General features: G+C 46.3%; 1 protein-coding gene across 1 annotated transcript in view; it reads right to left on the reverse strand.

Moving 5' to 3' along the window:
* Nucleotides 1–484: 484 nt before the first annotated feature.
* Nucleotides 485–23,007, reverse strand: part of PSAT1 (phosphoserine aminotransferase 1) — a 31,911-nt gene continuing 9,388 nt past the window's right edge. The window contains exons 6-9 of the mRNA XM_004439621.3: nucleotides 21,053–21,222; nucleotides 13,508–13,636; nucleotides 2,375–2,512; nucleotides 485–1,628 (exon numbers count right to left, since the gene is read on the reverse strand). Of these exons, the coding sequence (XP_004439678.2) occupies nucleotides 1,523–1,628; nucleotides 2,375–2,512; nucleotides 13,508–13,636; nucleotides 21,053–21,222 (543 nt within the window). The 3' untranslated portion in view covers nucleotides 485–1,522. The remainder of the gene's footprint in view (nucleotides 1,629–2,374; nucleotides 2,513–13,507; nucleotides 13,637–21,052; nucleotides 21,223–23,007) is intronic.

Raw genomic sequence — 23,007 nt, forward strand, 5'->3', positions numbered from 1 at the left:
AAGCTCTTAAACGTCCCTGAGATAAGTGGGGGAGTTATTTCAATCCTGCTGTATATAGATGAGAGAACCAAGACGGAGGAGGCTTAGCCCTGACCAGGGGAACACAAGTAACAACCCAACCACTTGGCACCGAGCTGGGGTGAGATCAGCACAGTCCTCATTACACAATCCAGCAAAACACGAAGAGCTCAAAACTGTCCTCTCGGCATGTGTCTGGCCTAAGTGGGACACAGTTCACAGACCTTTACCCCGTGAGCTGTGTTGGAAGGTGGCTCGTTGATAACACCCATTCCAAAAGTCAGCGGAAAGCTGCCACCACGTGCTGAATCATTTAAAAAAATGGACGCAAAGGGCTCGAGTCCTACACCTTTGGTTGAACTAAACTACCCTTATCAGAGGCTATTTTAGACTCACATTTTCCATTATAAAGTTTTTAAAAGAACAATCAGTCTAAAAGGCCAGTAAAGAAATTCACTGACAAAGGTTTGGGTATTTCAGGACTTTAATGTTTTTCATATAGTCAATATAAAATACTGACAATGGATGCACAACAGGGGAAAAGACTCTTCAGCAAAGATCTTCTGAACTCACAGCATCACTGGTCAAACACTTTGAAGAGATCAGTCAAGTGAACGAACGATAAGTGAGTTTAACAGAAATTTTTCATTTTAACAGTATGACTGAAAAATAAAGAACCAAACAACCAACCTTCTCTGCTACCCACGGAAAGGAAATTACAAGGGAACAGGGGAACCTAATCTTGCGAAGCAGCTTAAAAGGCGGGGGGAAGAGGGACATCACTGTTGAGAATGTAGTGCCATAATGCACAACGTCAAGGATGCTAACACATTCTCAAAGTCTCTACATCCATCACCAAGAACCATATTAGTGGAAATACATTGCATACAGATATAAACTATTGGGTATTAAAAACAGACTTTGCTATATAAACGTATACTATGTCACTTTTATCTCTTTATGAGAATAACAGCATCAAGAAAGATTCCAGTTTGCCCTGTCGCCTGGAACTCCTCAAGTCACCACATGGTCAATGCTGACCCGACTCAACAGCTGTGGAACCCAGGAGACCCCATTGCAATCGTTTTGGAAAGGATCAAGATTCAGCACCTAGAGGGCCCCACCCACCCTCCATGCTGTGTGTTTGTGTGTCTCCAGAAAGAATTAACTGAAATCTGCATAATTAAGCGCACGGGCAAGTTTGAATACTGAGATCTAGCTAGAAAAAGTAGCAGCAAAGACAACATAAGCTGGAATTCGTTAGAAATACAAGAGGAAGATTTTTTAAATGCTTCCAGTTCAAGTTAGATTAAGATTTCTGTTAAGTCCCACCAGCTTTGCACAGCTGTGGATGTTTTGCTGTTCTTTAAAAAAAAAAAGAAGAATCTGTAATAAACATGTTCATTCGAGAAAAATACCGTGTTTAAGTTTTTGTAGCCTCTCCCACGTTACTTTAAATTTTGTACGTTGTTCAAGGGCAGAGTATATATTGGTTAGGATGTGTTCATAGCTGATGCGTCTCCAAAAACTTCTTCATGAAGGTTGCCAGCTTCTGAACATCTTCGATGGTGACGGCATTATACAGAGAGGCACGGATGCCTCCCACAGACCTAGAATGACGCAGCGAAGGTGCAGACGTTAAGAACAAAAGCATCTAATTCTCCCTAGAGAGTCGTAGCACCTGAGACTACGGTGTCCGACCTCCCACCTGAGAGCCCCCATGGGTGGCCAAGAGCTTCCGACATCTCAGCCAAGAGAAAATTCTCCCTAATTGAGGGAAGGTCCATCATGCTCACACGTAACCTAGATTAATTCAACTACTTGCTCTTGGCAAAGGAAAAAACAAGACGGGAAGAAGAAAAGATAAGTAAAGCGCGTGATTTCGCTCACCACGCCATTGATGAGCCTGCCATACAGGGAGCGGGGAGCCGGCCACGCCTGCCGCTCTTCTCATGTGAGGACATACAATTTCACAGAGCATTCAGGATTAACTGCTCTACCTGATGTTCAGCTGGAGCAACAGCGATCGGATCTCACACTGGAACAGGACTGTACCAGCCTCATCAGAGAAGGGACGGCAAGCTCTATAAACCGCTGTAAGAGCAGTTTAAGAGATGCCCAAAGGTAATTTTGACAAAGACCCCTGGAAGATGTGGCTCCATGCTCCCAGCAAGGGAATCGCGCTAAGTGCTCTATAAGCGCCGGGAGGAAGGATTACCCCTGTGACGACTGGTTTTTTCCAACAAGGTATAGTAAATGCTACTCCAAGAGGAGCATGCTCCCGGGTATGTTTCATTCTGCATTTGAAAAACTAAATCACTTCTCTGCTGACCTTCTGGGCTGGATGTGCACTCACCTGTGCCCTTTCAAGGAGATCATATCGAGTTCAAGAGCTTTATCGAGAAATCTTTTCTCTAAAGCTTCATCTCCTTTGGCATTGCCAATGCGGAATGGAATATTCATCTTGCTTCTATTCTGCGGCTCCACTGGACACCTGAAAAACACGTTTAGTATTCCATCTACTTTTCTGAAATGTGCAGCCTGCCATTAACAAATCAACAGAAAAAATTTTGAAAGCATTTTCTAGACGCAAACAGGAGATTAAAAAAAAAAAAAAGATGCTCCCCAGGACATTTCTAATTTACTTAGGGAGACCATTCTCGCATGTGGAACAGTGAGTTAGCATTCTCTTGCATGACTTGAGCCTCCGTTTCCTCATGTGAATATTGAGAATAATAATATAACACCTCCATTTCAGACTAGTTGTGACAGTTCAGTAGTACAACACACATGAAGCTTCCAACACATGGCAGCCACACAGCAGTGTGTGTGACCCTTTCTCTACAAGGCTACAGAGAAAAAAATAATACGTTGGTCCTAACAGTGGCTGAAAGACTGAAAAATAATGAGCGGCAGCTTTCAAAGCATTTGTCACATTGTATTGTCCCAAGCTGTGTGACCTGGAGCAATTTACTAAACCCTTCTGTTGTGCCTCACTTTCCTCATCTATTGAATAGTGGGAAGAATAATGGAAGCTACCTCGTAAGGTTGATGTGAGGATTACTAAGTGAGCCAATATTTACAGAGGATTTTTGCGTATATTTAAAAATAGCCACAAATTCTCTGCAGCTCTCCCAGCAAGAGGTGGCGTCCTCTTCGCCTTTTGATTCTGGGCTGGCCTTATAACTTGCTTTGACCAAGAGACTGCAACAGAAGTGATGCTATGCAACATCCAGGCCCAGGCCTTATGGGGCATGCAGATTATATACTTGCCCTCTTAAACACTGTTGCCATGTAAGCAAGCCCCAGCAAGCCTGCTAAAAATAAGAGGCCCAGCCAACAGCCAGCAACAACTCCCAGACATGTGGGTGAGGCCACTTTAGACCACTGGCTCCAGGTGAATTACCAGATGACTGGTTGAATAAGTGATCCCAGGTGGGAGCAGCAGCAGAACCACCCAGCTGAGCCCAGCCCAACCTGCTGAGCAAAAGACCCATGAGCAAAGAACATGGCTGTTGTTTTAAGTCGCTGTCTTGGGGTGTTCTGTGATAACTGATACAATTTAGAACAGTGTCTGGAACATATTAAATACTATGTAAGTATCCATTAAATTTCATAAATTCATTTTTTTTTAAATTTCCAGCACCTTGCACAGGGCTCATACAGACTCTCAAAGATGAAAGACATGTGAATTTTTATCTAGGAAAGGTTAGTATTCGACTTTCAGTTTCTGATTTGGAAAATAAGCAGCCAAAATTATTTTCCATTCACAACCAAAGCAGCTATGGGAAAGCTGACAGGCTACTCTGGGATAAAGACAAGGAAAATATGTAACCTCTCTCTCAAGCACATCTTATTTTATTCTTACACTTCAACAAGCTGGGATTCATTAAAATCAAACCGCAAATAAAAGCAGTGTGAGCAAGCCCCCATTAAGAGTTATGCTCTCCGGAGGGCACTTAGGGAATTCCTGTTCGAGCAAACGGGAGCAGGTGCACACCTACAGGCAGAAGAGTCGCATAAGGGAAACCAAGGATCTGGTAATCGGCTTTAAGGTTGAATTCCACGCCCCCCTTTTTCACGAGGTGGTAGGTTTCATGGTTGACATTTAAATTAAAAATTCAGCGGCTACCCTCTTTTGATATTCTGCTGCCTCAGGCTCCGAACGTGAGGGGTCAATTATAGAGATGGAACAGCAAAAAGTATATCTAATTTAAGAAAAAAAAAAATTAAAAGGGGGAAGAATTAAGAATCTGGATCTACAGTTTACTCTACAAACTCACCCATCCCACCATGAAAGTAGATGATACCACAACAGCAATGTCGTCATGAAAGCTAGAAAGTGAAGATTAACCTCCGTGCAACAAAGTTACACAGTGCCCAAGAGTGTCTCTGGTATGGCACTGAGCAAGGAAAAAAAAGATTAAGGGGAATTAACTGCTCCCGATCTAGCGAGATGATTGTGTAGGGAATTAAAATTCCACGTGAGAAGTGCTGTAACAGCGAAGTGCTGTGGAGGCACAGAGCTGAGGGAGAGAAAGTGGAAAGGTCTCAGAGGAGGGGACACGGGAGTGGTTAGGACACGATAAGATGAAGCAAGGGCATGCTGGACAGAGCTGCATCTGCCAAGGCATGGGGGACCCCACAAATTCTCTGACACAATGGGAGAGTTGGGTTCTGGACGGGGCGGGGGGCGGGGGGGGGGGTTGGGTGCGGGCAGGGCCAGGATTAGGAAGGGCCCTGCAGATTCGCTCTGCCGGGAACTGGATAGAAGCCTGGAGCAATCAGGTTTGCACGACAATATGAGATTTGCATTTTAGAGAAAGAACTACCACACAGAGACTGGAGGATGGAAAAATCGGGAGGAAGAAAGACCTGCTAGAAAGCTCTTACAAAGAACTTTCTAGGTCAAAAGAAGTTGGGCCTACTCTAGGTCAAAAGAAGTAGGGCCTATTCTTAGCAACAGAGGTCCAGTTGTCATATCAATGAGTAGAACAGGCCCGGTGTGACAGACTCAGCGCAAACTCCCTTTGTTACATATTAAATGTTGAGTACCTATTCCTTACTTCCACAGAGAAACGTGCTTTCCCTTTTTTCTTGCAACTCATGGCCCTCCCAATTGAAGTTTCTGTTTTCCCACTTTCAGAGACACACAGATTATGGAATAAAAAATCTGGATTTTTAAATATCTTCCCTTATTCTAATAGTGGCTCAAATTGTATGTTTTAAACATTGTGTGAGCTACACCAAGGACTGCTGTGGGCTGCACCTGGCCACTGGTCCCAGTTTGTAATCTCAGGAGTTATCACTAAATTTCAGAGGCAGGCAGGATCTGTTGCCTGAAGGCGTCAGGGGGCAGGAAAGAGAAGGTGCCACGGCTGACCTGAGAGGGCTAGTGTGGGGCTGGGTGGGCGTGTACCCAGCCCGGCAATCCTAGGACTACAAAAATATGAGAAGGAAATCTGAGCAGGGCTTCCCGGTGTCCATGGTGGAAGCTGGTGTTAAAAGGTATTACCAGAAAAGGGGTTCCACGCCATATAAATTGAGGAAATCTTGCATTAACAGGGCTAAACAGGTTTCTTTACTCCTCGAATTCCTGGAGCCTCTCCTGTGCTTGTGTGAATTATGAGCCCCTAGGAGGATAATTCATATAGGAATGCAGCTTTCCCCAAATGTGTGTGACTGAAAAACGTTTTGCATCTCTGGGATGAGTGTTCTAGAATGCTCACTGAGAAACACCGGGACTTGCTGAGGTACCAGCGACCGGGTATGTGTCAGGGGGAGGGGACCACTTCAGAGACACCATCTCACCAAGGTGGTGAGGGTTAGGAGTGCATGAGAAAATTGCAGGCAGATTATGACCGTTCATTTAAGGGATGTCCACTCCAAGAGGATATCTCAGAGACAAAGGGAATGAAGAGTGAAGAGGGCATCCTGAGGTGAGAGAGAAGCCACAAAATGCAGTCACTAGGCCTCTCCCAACTACCTGATTTTTTTTTTTTTGTGAGAAAGCTCAGCCCTGAGCTAACATCCATGCCAATCCTCCTCTTTTTGCTGAGGAAGACTGGCCCTGAGCTAACATCTATTGCCAATCCTCCTCCCTTTTTTTTTCCCTTTTTCTCCCAAAAGCCCCAGTAGATAGTTGTATGCCATAGTTGCACATCCTGCTAGTTGCTGTATGTGGGATGCCGCCTCAGCATAGCCAGACAAGCCGTGCGTCGGTGCGCGCCCGGATCTGAACTTGGGCCACCAGTAGCAGGGCACGCGCACCCACCAACAGCTAAGCCATGGGTCTGGCCCCTACCTGATTTTTCAAACAAAAAATTAACCTTAAATTTGCACACGATTATGAAAATCTAGAGTAATTATATGAAGATCTACCATCCCCTTCCCACAGAGGTGGCTGCCATTAACATTCTGGTGTGCATTCTCCAGGATCTTTTTAGACAAACATGTGTGTAGATGTATACATGTGTATGTGTTCACATGTGTATAAACATGTATACATACATATACACAGCATTTCCAAATATAAATATTGTGGTTTTATAAGTGGAATATAGATATGTCCCTTTGTACACTTGCTTTTTTTGTCTTTTGGCCTGATGACACAACATAGTCATCTTCCCGTGCCCACTCACACAGACCCTTCACCTTTCTCAGTGCTCACATTATTACACACTGCAGATGGATCCTCCTGATGGGCATCTGGGTTATCTCCAGATTTTCACCATTACATAAGTATCCCACATTGGACTTGCAGGTGCCTAATTTTGCACGCACTTTTGGGCCTGGGCAGAGTATTGGTGGAGGGTAGATGAAGGTAGATGCCTAGAAGTAAAACTCCTTGGTCAAAGAGCAAGCGAGTTTTGAATTTTGATGGGTGCTGCAAACTTCGCTCCAAAATTGCCCAAATTTATAATATACCCAAAGTGTGTTCCCTTGCAACACCAGATGTTATCAATCTTTTTAATTTTTGCCAATCAGAGGCAAAAAAAAATCTCATGGTTTTAATCTGCATTTCCTCAAGACGTTGGCACCTTCTCCTTTGTCTCTTAGCTGTGTTTCTTCTGAGCTGTTTGCTCACAACCATCTGAAACCACCCTCCAGCCCTTCTCTATTTGGTGATCTTTTTTTGTTGATTTCTGGGTTCTTGCCTATATCAAGAATAGTAACCTTCATGTTACAAAATTTTTTCTCATGTCATTTGTTTTTAATTGTTTATGATGTCTTAAGCTGTATAAAATGTTTAAATTTTCATGTAATTAAATGTCTTTTACTTGATGGCTTCTGAGTTTTATGGCTTTTTTTAGGAAGGCCTTCTGCACTCCCTACACTCAAATTTCTCTTAGAGTACTTTTATATTTATTTCTTGCATTTAGATGTATTTGCATCTTTTTGACTGATTAGAATTTATTTCAGTATGGTGTGATACAAAGTCTAATTTTTGTTTAAATGGATTATCAATGCTTCAATCATCAGTTACAAACATGCTTTTTTGTCTAATTTAAAATGCATTTCTCGAGTACTCATGGACCAGTTTCTGGACTTTTCTACCATTACACTGATCTACTGTCCATCCCCGTGCTGGCGGCTTTATAGTGTTTGAGTAGGTTGTATGTTAACATTACATTTTCTTACTGTTAACATATATATTTTTAAAATTTTCAGCTATCCTTTTGCATTAACTTTCCCAGATGAACACTATATTTACTTCTAGATATTTTATAATTTTTGTGACCATTGTGAATGGGATCTTGTTTCCTCGTTACGTTATTTCTGGAATATGGGAAAATAATCGACTTTTACATATTTAGATGTAACTGATCACAATTCTGAACTTAATCATTTCTAAGTTTTTCCATTGATTCTTGCATTTTGAATAGACAGTCCCATCACCTGCAATCTGTGGTTTTTGTCATTTCCTTAGTGTAGTAATTAAAGACCCAGAACCAGCCCCCCATGACCCTCCCCATGTTCATATCCTGTCTGATCCCACTTCCCAGCTGCTGCCTTAACCTGTCTGTGCTGCTGTAAAGTAGGCTTAATGTCTGCTTCACAGGGTTGTGATGACAATAAGATGTATTAATATCCATAAACGCCCAGGGCTCTGCCTGCCTCATTTTATTTTAGGATTGTCACTAAACCTATCACAGCCTTCCCTCTTTCCTAAGGTGGTCCCCACATGGAGGTGGTGAGAAAGATGACCTCAGACCTAGATATGGACTCATCACTTGGACATCTTTATAACATTAAAATTAACATCTAATATATATTAAGCACTGTGTGTCAGAAACATCCTAAGTCCTTTCAATAATAACCACAAATAATAGTATTAAGAGCTAACTCTTAAGGAGTGCACCCCATGTGCCAAGTACTGTTTCCAGTGCTTTATACAAATTAACCAGCTAACATCTGTGCCAGTCTTCCTCTATTTTGTACAGCATGGTCGCCGACGAGTGGTGTAGGTCCACACCCAGGAACCGAACCTGGGCTGCCAAAGCGGAGCACACCAAACTTAACCACTAGGCCACAGGGCCAGCCCCAAGAGCCCATGTTCTTAACCCCTGTATCACATACTTTACTCACATGCACTTTCATTTAATTCTCATGACAGTCATAAGAAGTATGTACCATTATTCCGTCCATTGTAAGATGAGGAACCTGGGCCTAGAGCAGTTAGGTCATTTGCCCAAAGCCGCACGCTACTAAGTGGCAAAGCAGGCGTCCTAAGCCCAGGATGCTGTACTGTCCACGTGGGCTCAACTCAAAGTCACCAGCACCGTGTGGGTGGTCAGGCTACGGAAGAACATGGGGACTTCAACGGCTGTCTTATCGAGTCTTGGAGTTCCCTGCCAGGCTCCCTGGCAGAGCTGGTGCAACACCCAGAAAACTGCCCAGAACTGTGTTCAGTAAAGGGGCTGCCTTATACGTCAGGGTGGCACTAAAGGGGAGACAAAAATGAGGAGCAAAGGTGTTGGGAAGTGGTAAATTCTAATCATAGGTTACTCGGAAGTCCTCTTTAAAACTGCTCACCTCCCCTTTGGGGTCATATTTCCACAGTTCAAAAGAAAAGTGAAAAATTTCCTGAAAACCAGAGTACAGAAATAGCTCGTGAGCATCCAGCTGCAAACACTGAGGAGACAGGGGGTGAAAGCCTGCTCTTGACTCTGGTAACAAGGTCCCACAAGAACATCATGAGCCGGGATGGCCTTTTCTGGGCAGATGGCCCAGTGGGTGGATGAAAGTTCCAGCAGGAGGTTTATTCTGAGGAGGATGTAAGTCCTAGGGCAAGGCTGTTCATAAGCGCAGAGTTTGGGGTGGAAGATCAGATTCTCTAGGAGACCACCTGCCTGCCATCTTGGCTTCAGCAGGCTGCCTTCTGGGAAATGCCAGACTGGGTTCTTGGAATTAAAGGACCTTGGGGGAAAAGAATTCAGGGGATTTCCACTGTTCCTTCTATGCTTTATTTTGTTTCTAATTCCCTGGATTTTTTCCAGAGGCATCACCATTCTTTCTGTCCTCCCATTTTGTACGTATACGTCTCCTGAGAAACATACAAACCAAAAGCTGATAGAAAAATTGGTCTCCCCTCCACAATAGCCGCTAAGTGTTTTCATTCACATTCAGGTTCTGAGTACTCTTTGGGAGTCAGGAAAGATGACTTACTCTTCTGGGTATCCCCAGAGCCTAGAACAAGGCTAGCCCAGAGTAGGTGCTCAGGAGTCATGTGCTGGATGGCTAGATGGATGGATGGGTGGGTGGGTGGATGGATGGGTGGGTGGGTGGGTGGATGAGTGGGGAATGGGGGGATGGATGGACGGATAAATGAATGAATGGATGGGTGGATGCATGGATGGGTGGATGGATCGATGGGTAAGTGGGTAGATGGGCAGATGAATGGATGGGTGGATGGAAGCAGGGTGAGGTGACTGGCTATAGGGATATAGGGATGGATGGATGGATGGATGGATGGATGGATGGATGGATGGATGGATGGATAGTGGGTGGGTAGGTGGATGGCTGGCTGGCTGGCTGGGTAGATAGATGAATGGATAAATGAATAAGTGGGCTAAACAGGTCCTCAGACCTTTCCAGACTTTCTTTCCAATTCCAGTACAAGCCACCCCCTCCAAGCAGCCCACTCTTTGCACCCTAAACACACCGTACTTTCCTCCCTCAGTGCCTGTGCAGGGGCCATTCCTTGCCTTCCTAGAAATTCCTAAAAATACTTCTGCACTCTTTTCTGCCTAATTCTACTCACACCCAAGGTTTAAGCTCATCCAAAAGCCTTCCCTTCACCTCCAGCCAAAATAGTAACTTCCTGTTCCAAGCTCATGCCTCATTATTTAGCCCTTGGCTATGAACTCCTTGGACCATCTACTGCTAATCATGCATGTTCAAATGGCTCCAGTAAGTGCTGGCAGGGTACCCTGGTCCACCTACTCACACATCAAGGTCTAGGGTAGAAGATTCCCTAGGAAAAAGGCCCCAGTCTGCACTTGCCTCTGTTGCCCAGAACCACAGAGTGGGCAAAAATGCACAGTGTGCACCCTTTCCCCCAGACAGCACGTGGGAGAGGAGCCCAAAGGCTAAGGCATCCAGCCAATCCAGACTCCCCCAGGGCTCGTGGCTGAAGGGTCACTGCACACCAAGAATTCACAGGAGCAGGCAACAAGCATGTTAAGGGCAGAGGTGGCAGCAGCACGCTGCTTTATCCTAGCTGTCCAAAGAGTACATCCCCACTCCCCACTCATGGGTGGTTCTGGAGATGTGTTACAAGTTAGAATTGAGGCATCATTTTGTCTGTCCTGTGTGGCCCACTGAATTCTCAGAGTGCAAATTCCCATGTTACTGTCAGCCAGATATTTTTGTTACAACAGACTGAACCCCAAAGAGCAATGGCCATTAAGAAGTGGATCCAGGTTTAATAAATCTAAGTGTTTATTTATGTGTGTATAAACATGTGTACAAACACGCACATACACGCGCACACACACACACAAAGCATAAAGTCTGGTCCTCATACACCTATCCCCACCCTGAAGGAGGGCAAAAGCAAATGAAGACATCATCTGTTAAGCATCTTGCACGCTGGGCACTGTACTAGGTGCTTCACATCTGACATTTTGCTGAGAGGTCTGCTGCAGAGGGTTGAATGGTGGCCCCAAAAAGGTATATGTCCTAACCCCCAGAATCTGTGAAAGTGACCTATTTGGAAAAAGGGGCTTCGCAGATGTAAAGTTAAGGATCTCTAGAGGAGAGAGATCATCCTGGATTATTTGGGTGGGCCCTAAATCCCATGACTTGTCCTTATAAGAGACAGAAAAGTAGACACACGAGAAAGGAGGAGACCATCTGAAGGCCGAGTCAGAGATTGAGGTGATGCAGCCACAAGCCAAGGAATGCCTGGAGCCACCAGAAACTGGAAGAGACAGAAATGGATTCTTCCCTAGAGTCTCTGGAGGGAGCAAAGCCTTGCTGTCACCTTGATTTCCAACTTATGGCCTCCAGAACAGTAAGAAAAAATTTCTGCTGTCTTAAGTCACCCAGTTTGTGGTAAAATCATGCATTGCTTAATGACGGGGATACATTCTGAGAAATGCAGACATTTCTGCATGATGACTTCATCATTGTGTGAACATCACAGCGTGTACTGAAGGGGAGCAAAATTTGCCACCTCAAAATGTGTCTCTTTAACAGGAGGATTATTTTAGGCTGATTTTTTTTTTAGCTCAGCCCTGAGCTAACATCCATGCCAATCCTCCTCTTTTTCCTGAGGAAGACTGGCCCTGAGCTAACATCCGTGCCCATCTTCCTCCACTTTATATGGGACGCCGCCACAGCATGGCCTGACAAGCGGTGCGTCGGTGCGTACCTGGGATCCGAATCCAGGCCACCAGCAGCAGAGTGCACTCACTTAACCGCTACGCCACGGGGCCAGCCCCTTAGGCTGACTATTTTTAAGAAACAAAAGACTTAGAAAGTTTTTCTTGTTACCTCTCCCTTAACTGTCTACAAGAATTCAGATTTAAAAACCTGTCTCACGAAGCGAGCTATCACCTTAGCATAACACGAACTAGGTGGTCGACAGGGAAGAACCTAGAAAAGTCTGTTTGTTGAGCTCCCCTCTGTGTTCTTCTGTTTCTGTGTGGCCAAACACTTGTTTTTCAAACAGTTGCTCCTTGTCATCTACCTGTGAACTGCCTTCCTTTCCTTTGAAGTGCCTGACTCTCCCCACCCCCAACATCTTCTTTTGTCTTTAGCTGAGGATGGTATTTAGGTTGAGGGCTTTGGCCACTGGGGCAAGTTAGTTGGTTTTCCTGGGTTTCTCCCATGTATACATGTTATTAAACTTGTTTTTCTCTTATTAATCTGTCTCATGCCAATTTAATTCTTAGACCAGCCAAAAGAACCTAGGAAAGTAGAGGAAAATTTCTACCTCCCCTACAGTACTTACAGAAACCTAGATGGCATAGCCTATTACACCCCTAGGCTATATGGTACCAATCTTATGGGACCACTGTCATATAGGCAGTCCGTCATTGACCATAACATCATTATGTGGCACATTAATATACTTTGTTCCAGAAACCCTAGGAGACTAATACCAGGCCCATATGTTTTCTGTACCCCTCACAGCCACCAGCCAGTCCAGTGGTCAACACACATTCATAAATCAATGATCACAAAAATGTTTAACTAGCAGTCAACTCATACGGCAGGCAATTCCATTCACAGACTGCAGGCCTCAGATGGGAGTATTCATCCTGTAATAAGGGAAGCAGTGAACTTTCCTAAAAGGATAAATGACCTGGAGGAGGGGGCCAGGAGTGGGTGTTTATACCAAGGGTCTCCAGTGGAGTCTCCAGGTAAAGTTGAGAGCTTCCAGCAAGTATGCATGTTTTTCCCCCAGGGACATACAGAGGAAGCAGGCAGTGGGAGAAGGGGTCTGCCCAGGGGGTGAAATGAGACTCTTCCCCCAGGTGATGTCTTTGTCTTTGTGTGAGAAAGACACCTACTGGGAGACAGGTGCCAAAGCCTGTGATACTGGGGTAGGAATGCAGGACAGAAGAACTCACCTGCCTCGTGTTCTGGGGCTCATGACCACCCAGCTCACAAGCACATCAAGAGAAAGGTGAATGCATCTATTTGTCACAGGTACACGGCATAGGGGCCAGCCCAGTGATGCAAGTGGTTAAGTGCACGGGCTCCGTTGCGGCGGCCCGAGGTTCGCCGGTTCGGATCCCGGGCACGCACCAACGAGCCGCTTGTCGGGCCACGCTGTGGCGGCGTCCCATAAAAAGTGGAGGAAGATGGGCAAGGATGTTAGCCCAGGGCCAGTCTTCCTCAGCAAAAAAGGAGGAGGATTGGCAGATGTTAGCTCAGGGCCGATCTTCCTCACAAAAAAAAAAAAAAAAAAGATACACGGCATATACATTTTTAAATTCACAAGAGGTAAAATGTGAGATAAAATCCATCCACTTACACATAGAATCCTTGAGAGTTATCAATAATATCGTAAATCATCTGCGATTTGACGGAGCTAAGCTTCTCCATGGCTGCTGCACCACCGTTGTTCTTAATCCACTCCAGGACCAAGCCCATGACGTAGATGCTAAAAGAAAGATTTAGAAAAACATTCCTTTAGTTCAGCTTTGCACAAGTGGAAAGGTATTCAAACACACTGCTGCTTAAGTTGTACTAAAACAGAGGTAAAGACGTCAAGACAAGATGACAGCAGGCCAGGTGTAGACCCAGGAGAGAGCGTGTTGTGAAGCAAGAACCAGGATCAACCCAATTCCAGGCCCCCGAGGGCCATTCTGAAAAGAGGTTTAATTAGACATCTCATTGGAGGTCACTTCGGTCCCTACCTGTCCAGCCCAAGCCTAACGCAAACCCCTCACAACACACCTGACCACACTTCCCTGTCTCAGCCGCTGACATTTTATCCCCCCACAAGCATCCTCAGACCCCTGGCTCCCCATCCGCACCCCTGCCGTTAACCCTTCACTTCCCAAACTCCCAAAGCTCTCTGCCCTTACTTCCCACACAATTTTTACCATTCACACCTTTTTTTTATATTTCTATGTGACCGTGTTTTGGATTCTACCATCTTGGAAAGCTGGCAGCACACAGTGTTCGCCTTTTCTACCCCACAGCCCTGATGCATGGCCCGCCGCCGGGTAGAGGGCAGTGTGACATAGTGCTAAGACCATGGGCTCCAAGTCACAGTCCTGACTCTATGCCCAGTGCTGCCACTTACTATAGATTACCCAGGATTAGTTACCTCCTAATCCAAACCTCAGCTTTCCCAGCTGGGAATAGGCAAGGCTACCAACCCACAGTGGACACCTGGCACTTTAGCTGCCCTGCTCTTCCCAACTCCACCCTCCCACCCAACAGGCAGATCTGGCAGGGTCCCCTGTTTCCCTCGTCTCAGAGTGGGGCAGGGGATCTAACCGAAGCAATCAGAGCCCTCCCTGGGATGTTCTGAATTGGGAGTTAGGAGAAAGAGGCAGAATGGTGAGTTGGTGAAACTGTAGGATATGAGGTAAGAGCCCTAAGGAACATGTGAAGGAGGCTCATCCGAAAAAAAGAAGCCAGCACTCCAACAGAGAGAAGCAAGGTGCGTCCCAGGTTCTAAGAGGCCCCACTGCACCTGAGTCCTTCCTGCAGCCTGGGACCGTCCTTTTCTAGCCAAATACTTCACTTCTCTGTCACCTGTGAGACCTCAGGGCTCCTGTGGCAACTGCACGAGACAGGCTGGGGGAAGTGCTTGGCCCGGGGCCTGGCACATGGCAGGTGGGCCACACAAGTGGTAGTTAGTGCTCCCATTTACTATTTATTTAGTGCTTTACTAACAAACCACTTCACTATTAAGTGCTTTATTAGCACTTAATAAGCTGATTTTTTTAAGCTGATTACTTTTAAGAAACAAAAGACTCAGAAAGTTTTTGTTACTTCCCCCTTAACTAAGTAAAAGAATTCAGATTAGGGGCGGGCCCGGTGGCGCAAGCGGTTAAGTGCGCGAACTCCGCCTGGGGTTCACAGGTTCGGATCCTGGGCGCCACCCACGCACCACTTGTTAAGCCATGCTGTGGCGGTGTCCCCTATAAAGTGGAGGAAGATGGGCACAGATGTTAGCTCAGGGCCAGTCCTCCTCAAGAGAAAAGGGGAGGATTGGCATCAGATGTTAGTTCAGGGCTAGTCTTCCTTACAAAAAAAAAAAAGAATTCAGATTAAAAACTTGTCTCAGGAAGCAAGCTATCACCTTAGCATAACAGGAACTAGGTGGTAGACAGGGAGGAATCCGGAAAGGCCTATTTGTCCCTCTGTGTTCTTCTGTTTCTGTGTGGCCAAACACTTTACTATTAAGTGCTCAAAACTAAGCCCCAAACACAGGATGCCGAAGGGCAGTGGATGGTTTCCTTGGTGGATCATCTGAAAGCTCTTCTCTTTAAAAGGCTCTAACAGCCAGAGCTCATCCCAGGGAAGCCCAAGACACTGACAGGCTCATTCACTGTCTCAATGGGAGGGTGGAGGACCCAGGTGTTTCCATCCCCAGAAGGCAGCGGAAGCCAATGCTGGGCTGCCCAAAGGGCACTGGGCAAAGAGCAGCCAGTACCCAGAAGCACCCAACAGCTTCTCTGGAAGCTTCCCCAGTCCAGCTCCCCCAGCGCTGGGAGCAAAGAGAAAAAGCAGCGAGTGGTAGAGAGGGAAGGGAAGGCAGAGCAGAAAATGGCCCCTGAGTAATTTACAGCCTTAGCCGTAGCTCTCTGGATCAAGACTGAGAAATCAGGGGGACAAAGGAGAAAGAAATAAGAGAAGGGAATGAATGTTGCTGAAGTCTCCTGAGGGCCAGGCATCCTGCTAGTTGCTCTCTCTTTTATTTATCACAATAATCTTGAGGTCAGAGCCACCATTATCCTATTTTACAGATGAGGAAACAGACTCAGACAGCTTAACCTAGTGAAAGTCACCCAGCAGGTGGCTGATAAAGCCAGAATTCCAACCCCAGTCGGTTTGACTGCAAAGCCAAAGTTCTTTTCACGAGTAACAAGGGCCTCTGGTTACTCTCCTACCAGGAGATACAGGACCCTTCACCACTATCTCACCTGCCCGTGGGGCGGCCAGGCTGGCACCAAGCGTTACAGACACAACTGCCAAGTCCAACTACTACAGGGGCATCACAGCACACATGTACGTGTGGACGTGTGTGTGTTCCAGATAAGACGCGGTCCACCCACCCCGCTGTCTCGAAAGATGCTCTAGAATTCCCATCTAACCCAAAACTGCCGCTGCCCTACAAACCACAGAAATACACTCTGCCCCACAATCCAAGCAGAGCGACCCTTGTGCCTGTTTACCGACAGTACTTTTCGGAGGCCAAGTCCACAGCCCCAGATAGACCTCGGCACCGACACACTATCCTCTCGGTGGCTGTCGTGCTGACTCACTGGCCATGCTCTCTGGCTAATCTTAATGCGATCTGAGCAGGCAGAGTCAGCAGAAAACCCACCCACTTACATGCTGCACCCTTAGCCTAGGTGACGAGGCCTCAGCAAGAGGCGGAAGGCTGTCCTGGAGACCAGAAGGCATCCCTGGATGGGAAGGATCTCTGGCCCCAGCAACTCTACTGTGGCTTCTAATTCCCTATGAACTCATGCTTCTACCCCCACACAATCCAAAATTTTCAAAATTTAGGGACCCTAAAATGCTCATTTAGCTTTGCAACTTGGTCTCAATTCTCCCCACTACCAATGTAACACCTGTAACTGATTTATGGCTTCACTTCTGAAATGCCACCTCGGAACACACAGCATAGGTTTACCATCTAAGCCTGCCTGTTAAATGACTGAACAAATCACAGCACATCCATTCTATGAATACCATACAGCAATTTAAAAAAAAGTAAAAGGCAGGCATTTGAGCTGACAAAACAGCATTCATAGCACGATGTTGGGTGGAAAAAAGAAATTCACAGAACAGTCTGTACGGTCAAGTTCCATTCACGTAATTAAATATATGGCTCTGTAGATATGCATGTGCCCAGTTAAGGGTCTGTTAGGAGATAACAGTAAGCACTTAACAGTGGTTACCCCGGCAGGCTCTGCTCGCTTCAGAGACCTTTACAAGAGCACATGTTTTGTTGTTAGTGCTGTCGAGTGGATTCCAACTCCCAGTGACTCTGTGTCCAGCAGAGCAGAACCCTGCCCGGTGTTTTTGCACCATCCTCTCACCTTCCAGTGCTGTATCAGACAATGCTCTGCTGCTATTCATAGGGTTTTCATGGCCAATTTTTTCGGAAGTGGGTGGCCAGGTCCTCCTCCTAATCTTCATCTGGAAGCTCTGCTGAAGCCTGTCCACCATGGGTGACCCTGCTGGTATTTGAAATACCAGTGACATAGCTTTCAGCATCACAGCAACACGAAAACCAACAGACGGGTGGTGTGGTTCCCTGACTGGAAAAGAACCGGGGCCACAGCGGCGAGAGAGCCGAATTCTAACTGGTAGACCACACCAGGCTGGCTAAGAGCACGTGCTATTTTTACAAATTTTTTAAAGCAATACAAAGTACTCTCTGCACACTACAGCTTAGACAAGCACACCGGAATTCCCCGGAAAAATCCCCAGGCTGAAGATTCTACCTCTCCAAGTGAGTTTCTCGAGTTGGTAACGGGTGAGGCTAAGCCCCCTGGGGGTCTTCCTATAAGAAAGGGGGCTTGGGTTAGTGGGGTTATTGTTTCTTATTAGTTACTTTACCTCATACTACAGATAAAACAAATTTATACTTATGGGTTCAGTTAGTCATGGTAAGCAAAAACTGTTTTATGGGGCTAGAAGGAAAGTTTGGGCATCTTTTTGCTTATCCACGAACCGGGCTTAGTGTGTTCCACTACAGGGTTAAACAGCATGACCACGTGGCCATTTATTCCACCCCAATTCACCGCCCAGGGCTACAGGCAACTATGTGAAGCCAAGATCCAGCACAGTTCAAACAAACTGCCCAGGGCCTATGGTCATTTGGCTCTGATTTTAAAACAAAAAAAAGGCTTCTTTTCAAACTTGGGACTTTTCCAAGGCTCCAATGTGATACAAAGTTCCGATGTGTTCTGGGGGCTTTATCAGCTTCTGGGGAAGACTGGGAGGGTGTTTTGCACAAATCGTCATGTCCATTTGGAGCTGCTTCTCCCCGGGTGAGCTATAATTTCCTAATCCTGAATGTTTAAGTACCGCAAATGAACTCGAAGCTTTTCAAGTCATATATTTAGGGTAACTGCACAATTATACAGACTTATGTTTTTCCTCCTTTTCTCTTCTTTTGGGATAAAAGAAGGCAAAGTAACTTCCAGGGGGTGTCTTGGGTCAGAATATATTTAACCCGGTCTCTCTCGTCTTCTACATTTACATGATTCTAATCAAATATTATTAACAATCCTGCCCTGAGATGGTCTCAATTATCACTATGCTGATCTGTCTGGGGAAGAAACTTCGCCCCTTTTCTGCCCTTGTTGCTGGCTCAGTTCCCTCCTTGCTGGAAAGCTCTGGGAGGGAGTTCCTGCTCTCCACTCTCCCCCCAGGTGACCAGCTGACCTGACAGGTCAAGGCCAGGTCAAGGCCTGCACAGGGGCTGGGAGAGGAGTGACCCTATAAGAAAGTCACTGTCCCAGGAGAACTTTCTCTCTGTGTCTCCAGGTCTGACCCCAGACACTCATCTCCCGCTAGACAGACTGACCCGCTTTCTCTGTTTCCACCGATTTTTCACCCTAACATTAACAAACAGCATATTAACCTATTCATCACACTTTTTTTTAACTTGCAACAAGGTACCTCTTGGAGAAGGTGCCAGAGGGCATGTCAGCTCCCCTGCTCCTCCAGGCTGTGCTCGGATCAGCCTTTGGGCCACATTTCAGGGAAGGCTCTCTCCCTGCCTCCTGCCACCTTCCCAAGGCCAGTGGTGGCCTTTGCTTTGCCCTGAAAGGCTCACCTGCCTGCAAGCCAGGCCCTGGCCCCAGCTTCTACCGTAAGGAGCCCACCTCCCGTCACTGCGCAGCCTGGCCCCTAAGCCCCTTCTCCAGGAGCCCTGTACTTGAGGGTTCCCCACTGTGCCTGCACCCCCCGCCCCGCCTCGGCACACCCAGTCCTCATTTCCCACTGGCCAGCAATCACTGTGTTCCCACCGCCTAGACCCAAAGAGCTAAGACGGGCGGGTGGGAGAGCAATTCAGGGCCGCCCCCGCCCAATCCCTAACAGGCCTTCGGGGTGAGACAGAGCAGGGTTTACAGGTGACCAAGAGAGTAAGCACCAGAACCCCCCTTCCCTGAGGTAAGCAGGGGACACAAAATGAGGAGCTGCCTCATGGGAGCTGTGCAGAAAACCAGTGGAAGTTCCATCAGAATTCTAACTTTGGAAAAAACTCCTTTCTTTCCTATGGCAAATTATGTGGAAGAAATTTTCTACAGGCAGCACCTAACGGGGAGCCCTCTGACAAAGTCCCAACCCAGACGGAACCACTGCCTGCACTAGCGGGAGCCCCCTTTCATACGCTCCTTTAAGAGAACTTCCACCCATCACGGAAAAATCCCATAGAGCTGGATTCTAATAGCCATCTATTCTCCCCAGATGGAATTCTTCAAACACCAACAAACCCGCACTGGCAATTGTGCTTGTGAAGAGGGCTAAGGTGCAGGGTGTACCTACCCAGGATCTGGAGCCAGGCGACCTGGGTTCAAATCCCAGCTACGCCACTTCCTAGAAGTATGGCCTCAGCTTCCTCACTTGCAAAACAGAAATAATAATACCTATCTCCAAGGGTGCTTGGGAGATAGAGCCATACACATAACCTATCACTATTTTACATCAGAGCCGCCCTGGAAAGACAAATCCACAAACTCTGGCTCTTCCCTGCTCTGCCAAGCCTCTGGGAACTAACAACAGAAACAACAATAATAATGTAGCAGCTGACATTTATAAATCACCAAGTGCCAAGTACTCACTACATGCACTTTATTTATAAATATATAATTTTATATTATACATATATTTATAAATATATATAATTATTATATATACATCAACTCATTTAATCCTCCCAGCAACCCAATGAGAAGGGTACTATTAGCACTCCTAGAGGAAACTGCTACACAGATAGGTTAAGCAACTTGCCCAAGGTCACACAGCCAGTAAGCAATAAAATCTCCCAGGCAATTGTTAAATCCTGTGTCACAAAGATTTTCACAAAACACCTGAGTCTGGGAGTGAACAGATCGTGGGGAGGGCAGCCTCACTCTCCGTGAAAGTGCTGTAATGCACTTTTCTCACCCAGCTAACGGGTAGCCAGGCTAACAGGATCCCCGCAGACCAGGTGAAAAACCAGCAAGGTGTTTGGTCTAAGCCAGTACGCTCACTGCCAGGCATCCAGCATCGTGCAGGCCCAGCAGAGAAAGAAAAGAAAGACAGGAGGCCCGGCCTTTGGAAGTCCTTCTCCAAGCTGCACTGGCTGTTTGGGATGCAGGCATTGACTCATCTGCGGAGAGCTTCCAAGTTCATGGGGAACCACCAAGGCTACAAGATCAAACAAAAATACCCCCCAGGGGCCTGCTCCGTGGCATGGCGGTTAAGTTCGCGGAGCACTGGTGGCCGGCCGATCCCCAGTGCACAGGGATGCACCGCTTGTCAGGCCATGCTGTGGCAGCGTCCCATATAAAGTAGAGGAAGATGGGCACGGATGTTAGCCCAGGGCCAATCTTCCTCAGCAAAAAGAGGAGGATTGGCATGGATGTTAGCTCAGGGTTGATCTTCCTCACAAAAAAAAAAAAAAAAAACCCCAAAGAGAAAGGGCAACAAAAACTGATCAAACAGCACAGAGGTGAGGAAGGAGAGGCGAGCTGGACAGAGAATCCTGATAGGGGATCTGGGCTACTCGGTCACCAGTTCATGGAAATCGGCTCTACTTTAAAAAGTTACCTCTGCTTTGATGGGAAATGGTGAGACCCCCTCAACTGGTCTACAGGCCGCGGCCCAGAGTTACCTGAAGCACGAAGGTGTATTGTACAAGGAGTTGTTTCCGGCCTGCACTTTGTAGTCCAGGATCGAGGGGCACTCTCTGAGGGCGAACCCCAGCAGGTCATCGCGGACGATCACCACCGTGACCCCCGCAGAGCCGACGTTCTTCTGCGCGCCAGCAAAAATCACACCAAACTGAAAAAGAGATAACACCTGTTTTAGAAGCACTTGGTCATTTTTCATAAATGTATTCAAATTTCCTAACCTCTTTCCAAAGCACAACTTTTACGAGAAAGTGACTATTTTACTTCTGTTCAGAGCGCATTCTGTTCTCTAAAGGCATCTCTATCTGGGACAGCAAATCGATGCTCTCAGTTCAGAGGCCTGCAGATTACACGTCTGCCTGGTCCTTCTCCCCGGTAAGGGGCTAACCCACACCCATCACTGTAAAGACCTTATACATACTCACACTCACTCTGTATACCTCCTCTTTATATGCAAGTCAGTCTTTAAAAGGGGGCTACTAACTGTCCTTGGTAACCAAAAGAAACAGAATCTTTAATCCATTTATATTTATATAAAGGGATAATTAGAAAATATTGAGAAATAATGAGACAAGCTGCCTGAGACAGAAGAAATTTTAGAAAACATGTTTAAAGGTACTTCAGGAATTTTTTTTTTTTTTTTTTTTGGTGAGGAAGACTAGCCCTGAGCTAACAACCAATGCCAATCCTCCTCTTTTTTTGCTGAGGAAGATTGGCCCTGGGCTAATATCCATGCCCATCTTCCTCTGCTTTATATGGGACGCCGCCACACCATAGCTGGGCAAGTGGTGTGTCGGTACACGCCCGGGATCCGAACCTGCAAACCCTGGGCCACCAAAGCGGAGCGCGCGCATTTAACCGCTTGCGCCACCAGGCCGGCCCCACTTCAGGAAAGTTTAGAGTAAGATGTAGAACCCTCTCCCCTGTCTCCCCATGAAACCCTGAGGAAAATCAAGTGGAAAGAGCAGGGACAGCCTGGCCCAGCACAGAGGAGTATTTTATAGTTGACATTGCTTAGAACTGCCAGTGCATGATGACTGATAATAAAAAGCAGACTATCAACAAAATGTGGTATATCCACACAATGGAATGTTATTCAGCTTTAAAAAGGAAGGAAATTCTGGCACATGCTACCACATGGATGAACCTTGAGGACATTATGCTAAGTGAAATAAGCTAGACACAAAAGGACAAATACTACAGGATTCCATTTATAGGAGGAACCTAGAGTAGTCAAATTCACAGAGACAGAAAGAATGGTGGTTGCCAGGGGCTGGAGGGAGGGAGTGCTGGGGAGTTATTATTTAATGGGTACAGAGTTTCATTTCAAGACGATAAAAAGTTCTAGAGATGGATGGTGGTGATGATTGTACAACAACGTAAATGTCCTTATTGCCACTGAACTGCACACTTAAAAATTGTTAAAATGGTAAATTTTATGTTAAGTATATTTTACCACATTTTAAAAAGGCAGACTACTATTTAGTTAGTTTCAAATTCTTTACAGGTATTAGAACACCCTCTTGTTGCATGCACCTGGGTGCACTCCTCCCATGCCCACCTTGGTGTGCCACTCGTAAAGGCTATCGTCCTGTCAATGCTCTTGGAATTGAGGTGAGTATAAGGCGGTGGGGCTCCTTCACAGGCCCCCTGAGCTTGGATAATCTGAATCTTCCCTTGAAGACAGCAAGCCACTTCCAATGTACTGACCAAAAGTTTTCTAAGAGCTACTCTCAAAGGCAGATAAATTCCCCAAGGACTTGAGTCTGACAGTGATACTGCCTGTGAGCCAATCACTGACACAGGGCTGGGAATGTCAGGACTAAAACATTCTAACACCCATAATAAACAAGCAACAGGCAGCCTGCTCACTGAGAGCTGCTCTGGCTTCGGGGGTCTCTGCTGGCCCAAGACTCTCACAGCCCTTCCCAGTTCT

The sequence above is a fragment of the Ceratotherium simum genome, chromosome 20 (genome assembly GCF_057802395.1).
Source record: "Ceratotherium simum simum isolate JZ-2026a chromosome 20, ASM5780239v1, whole genome shotgun sequence".
Classification (NCBI taxonomy): Eukaryota; Metazoa; Chordata; class Mammalia; order Perissodactyla; family Rhinocerotidae; genus Ceratotherium; species Ceratotherium simum.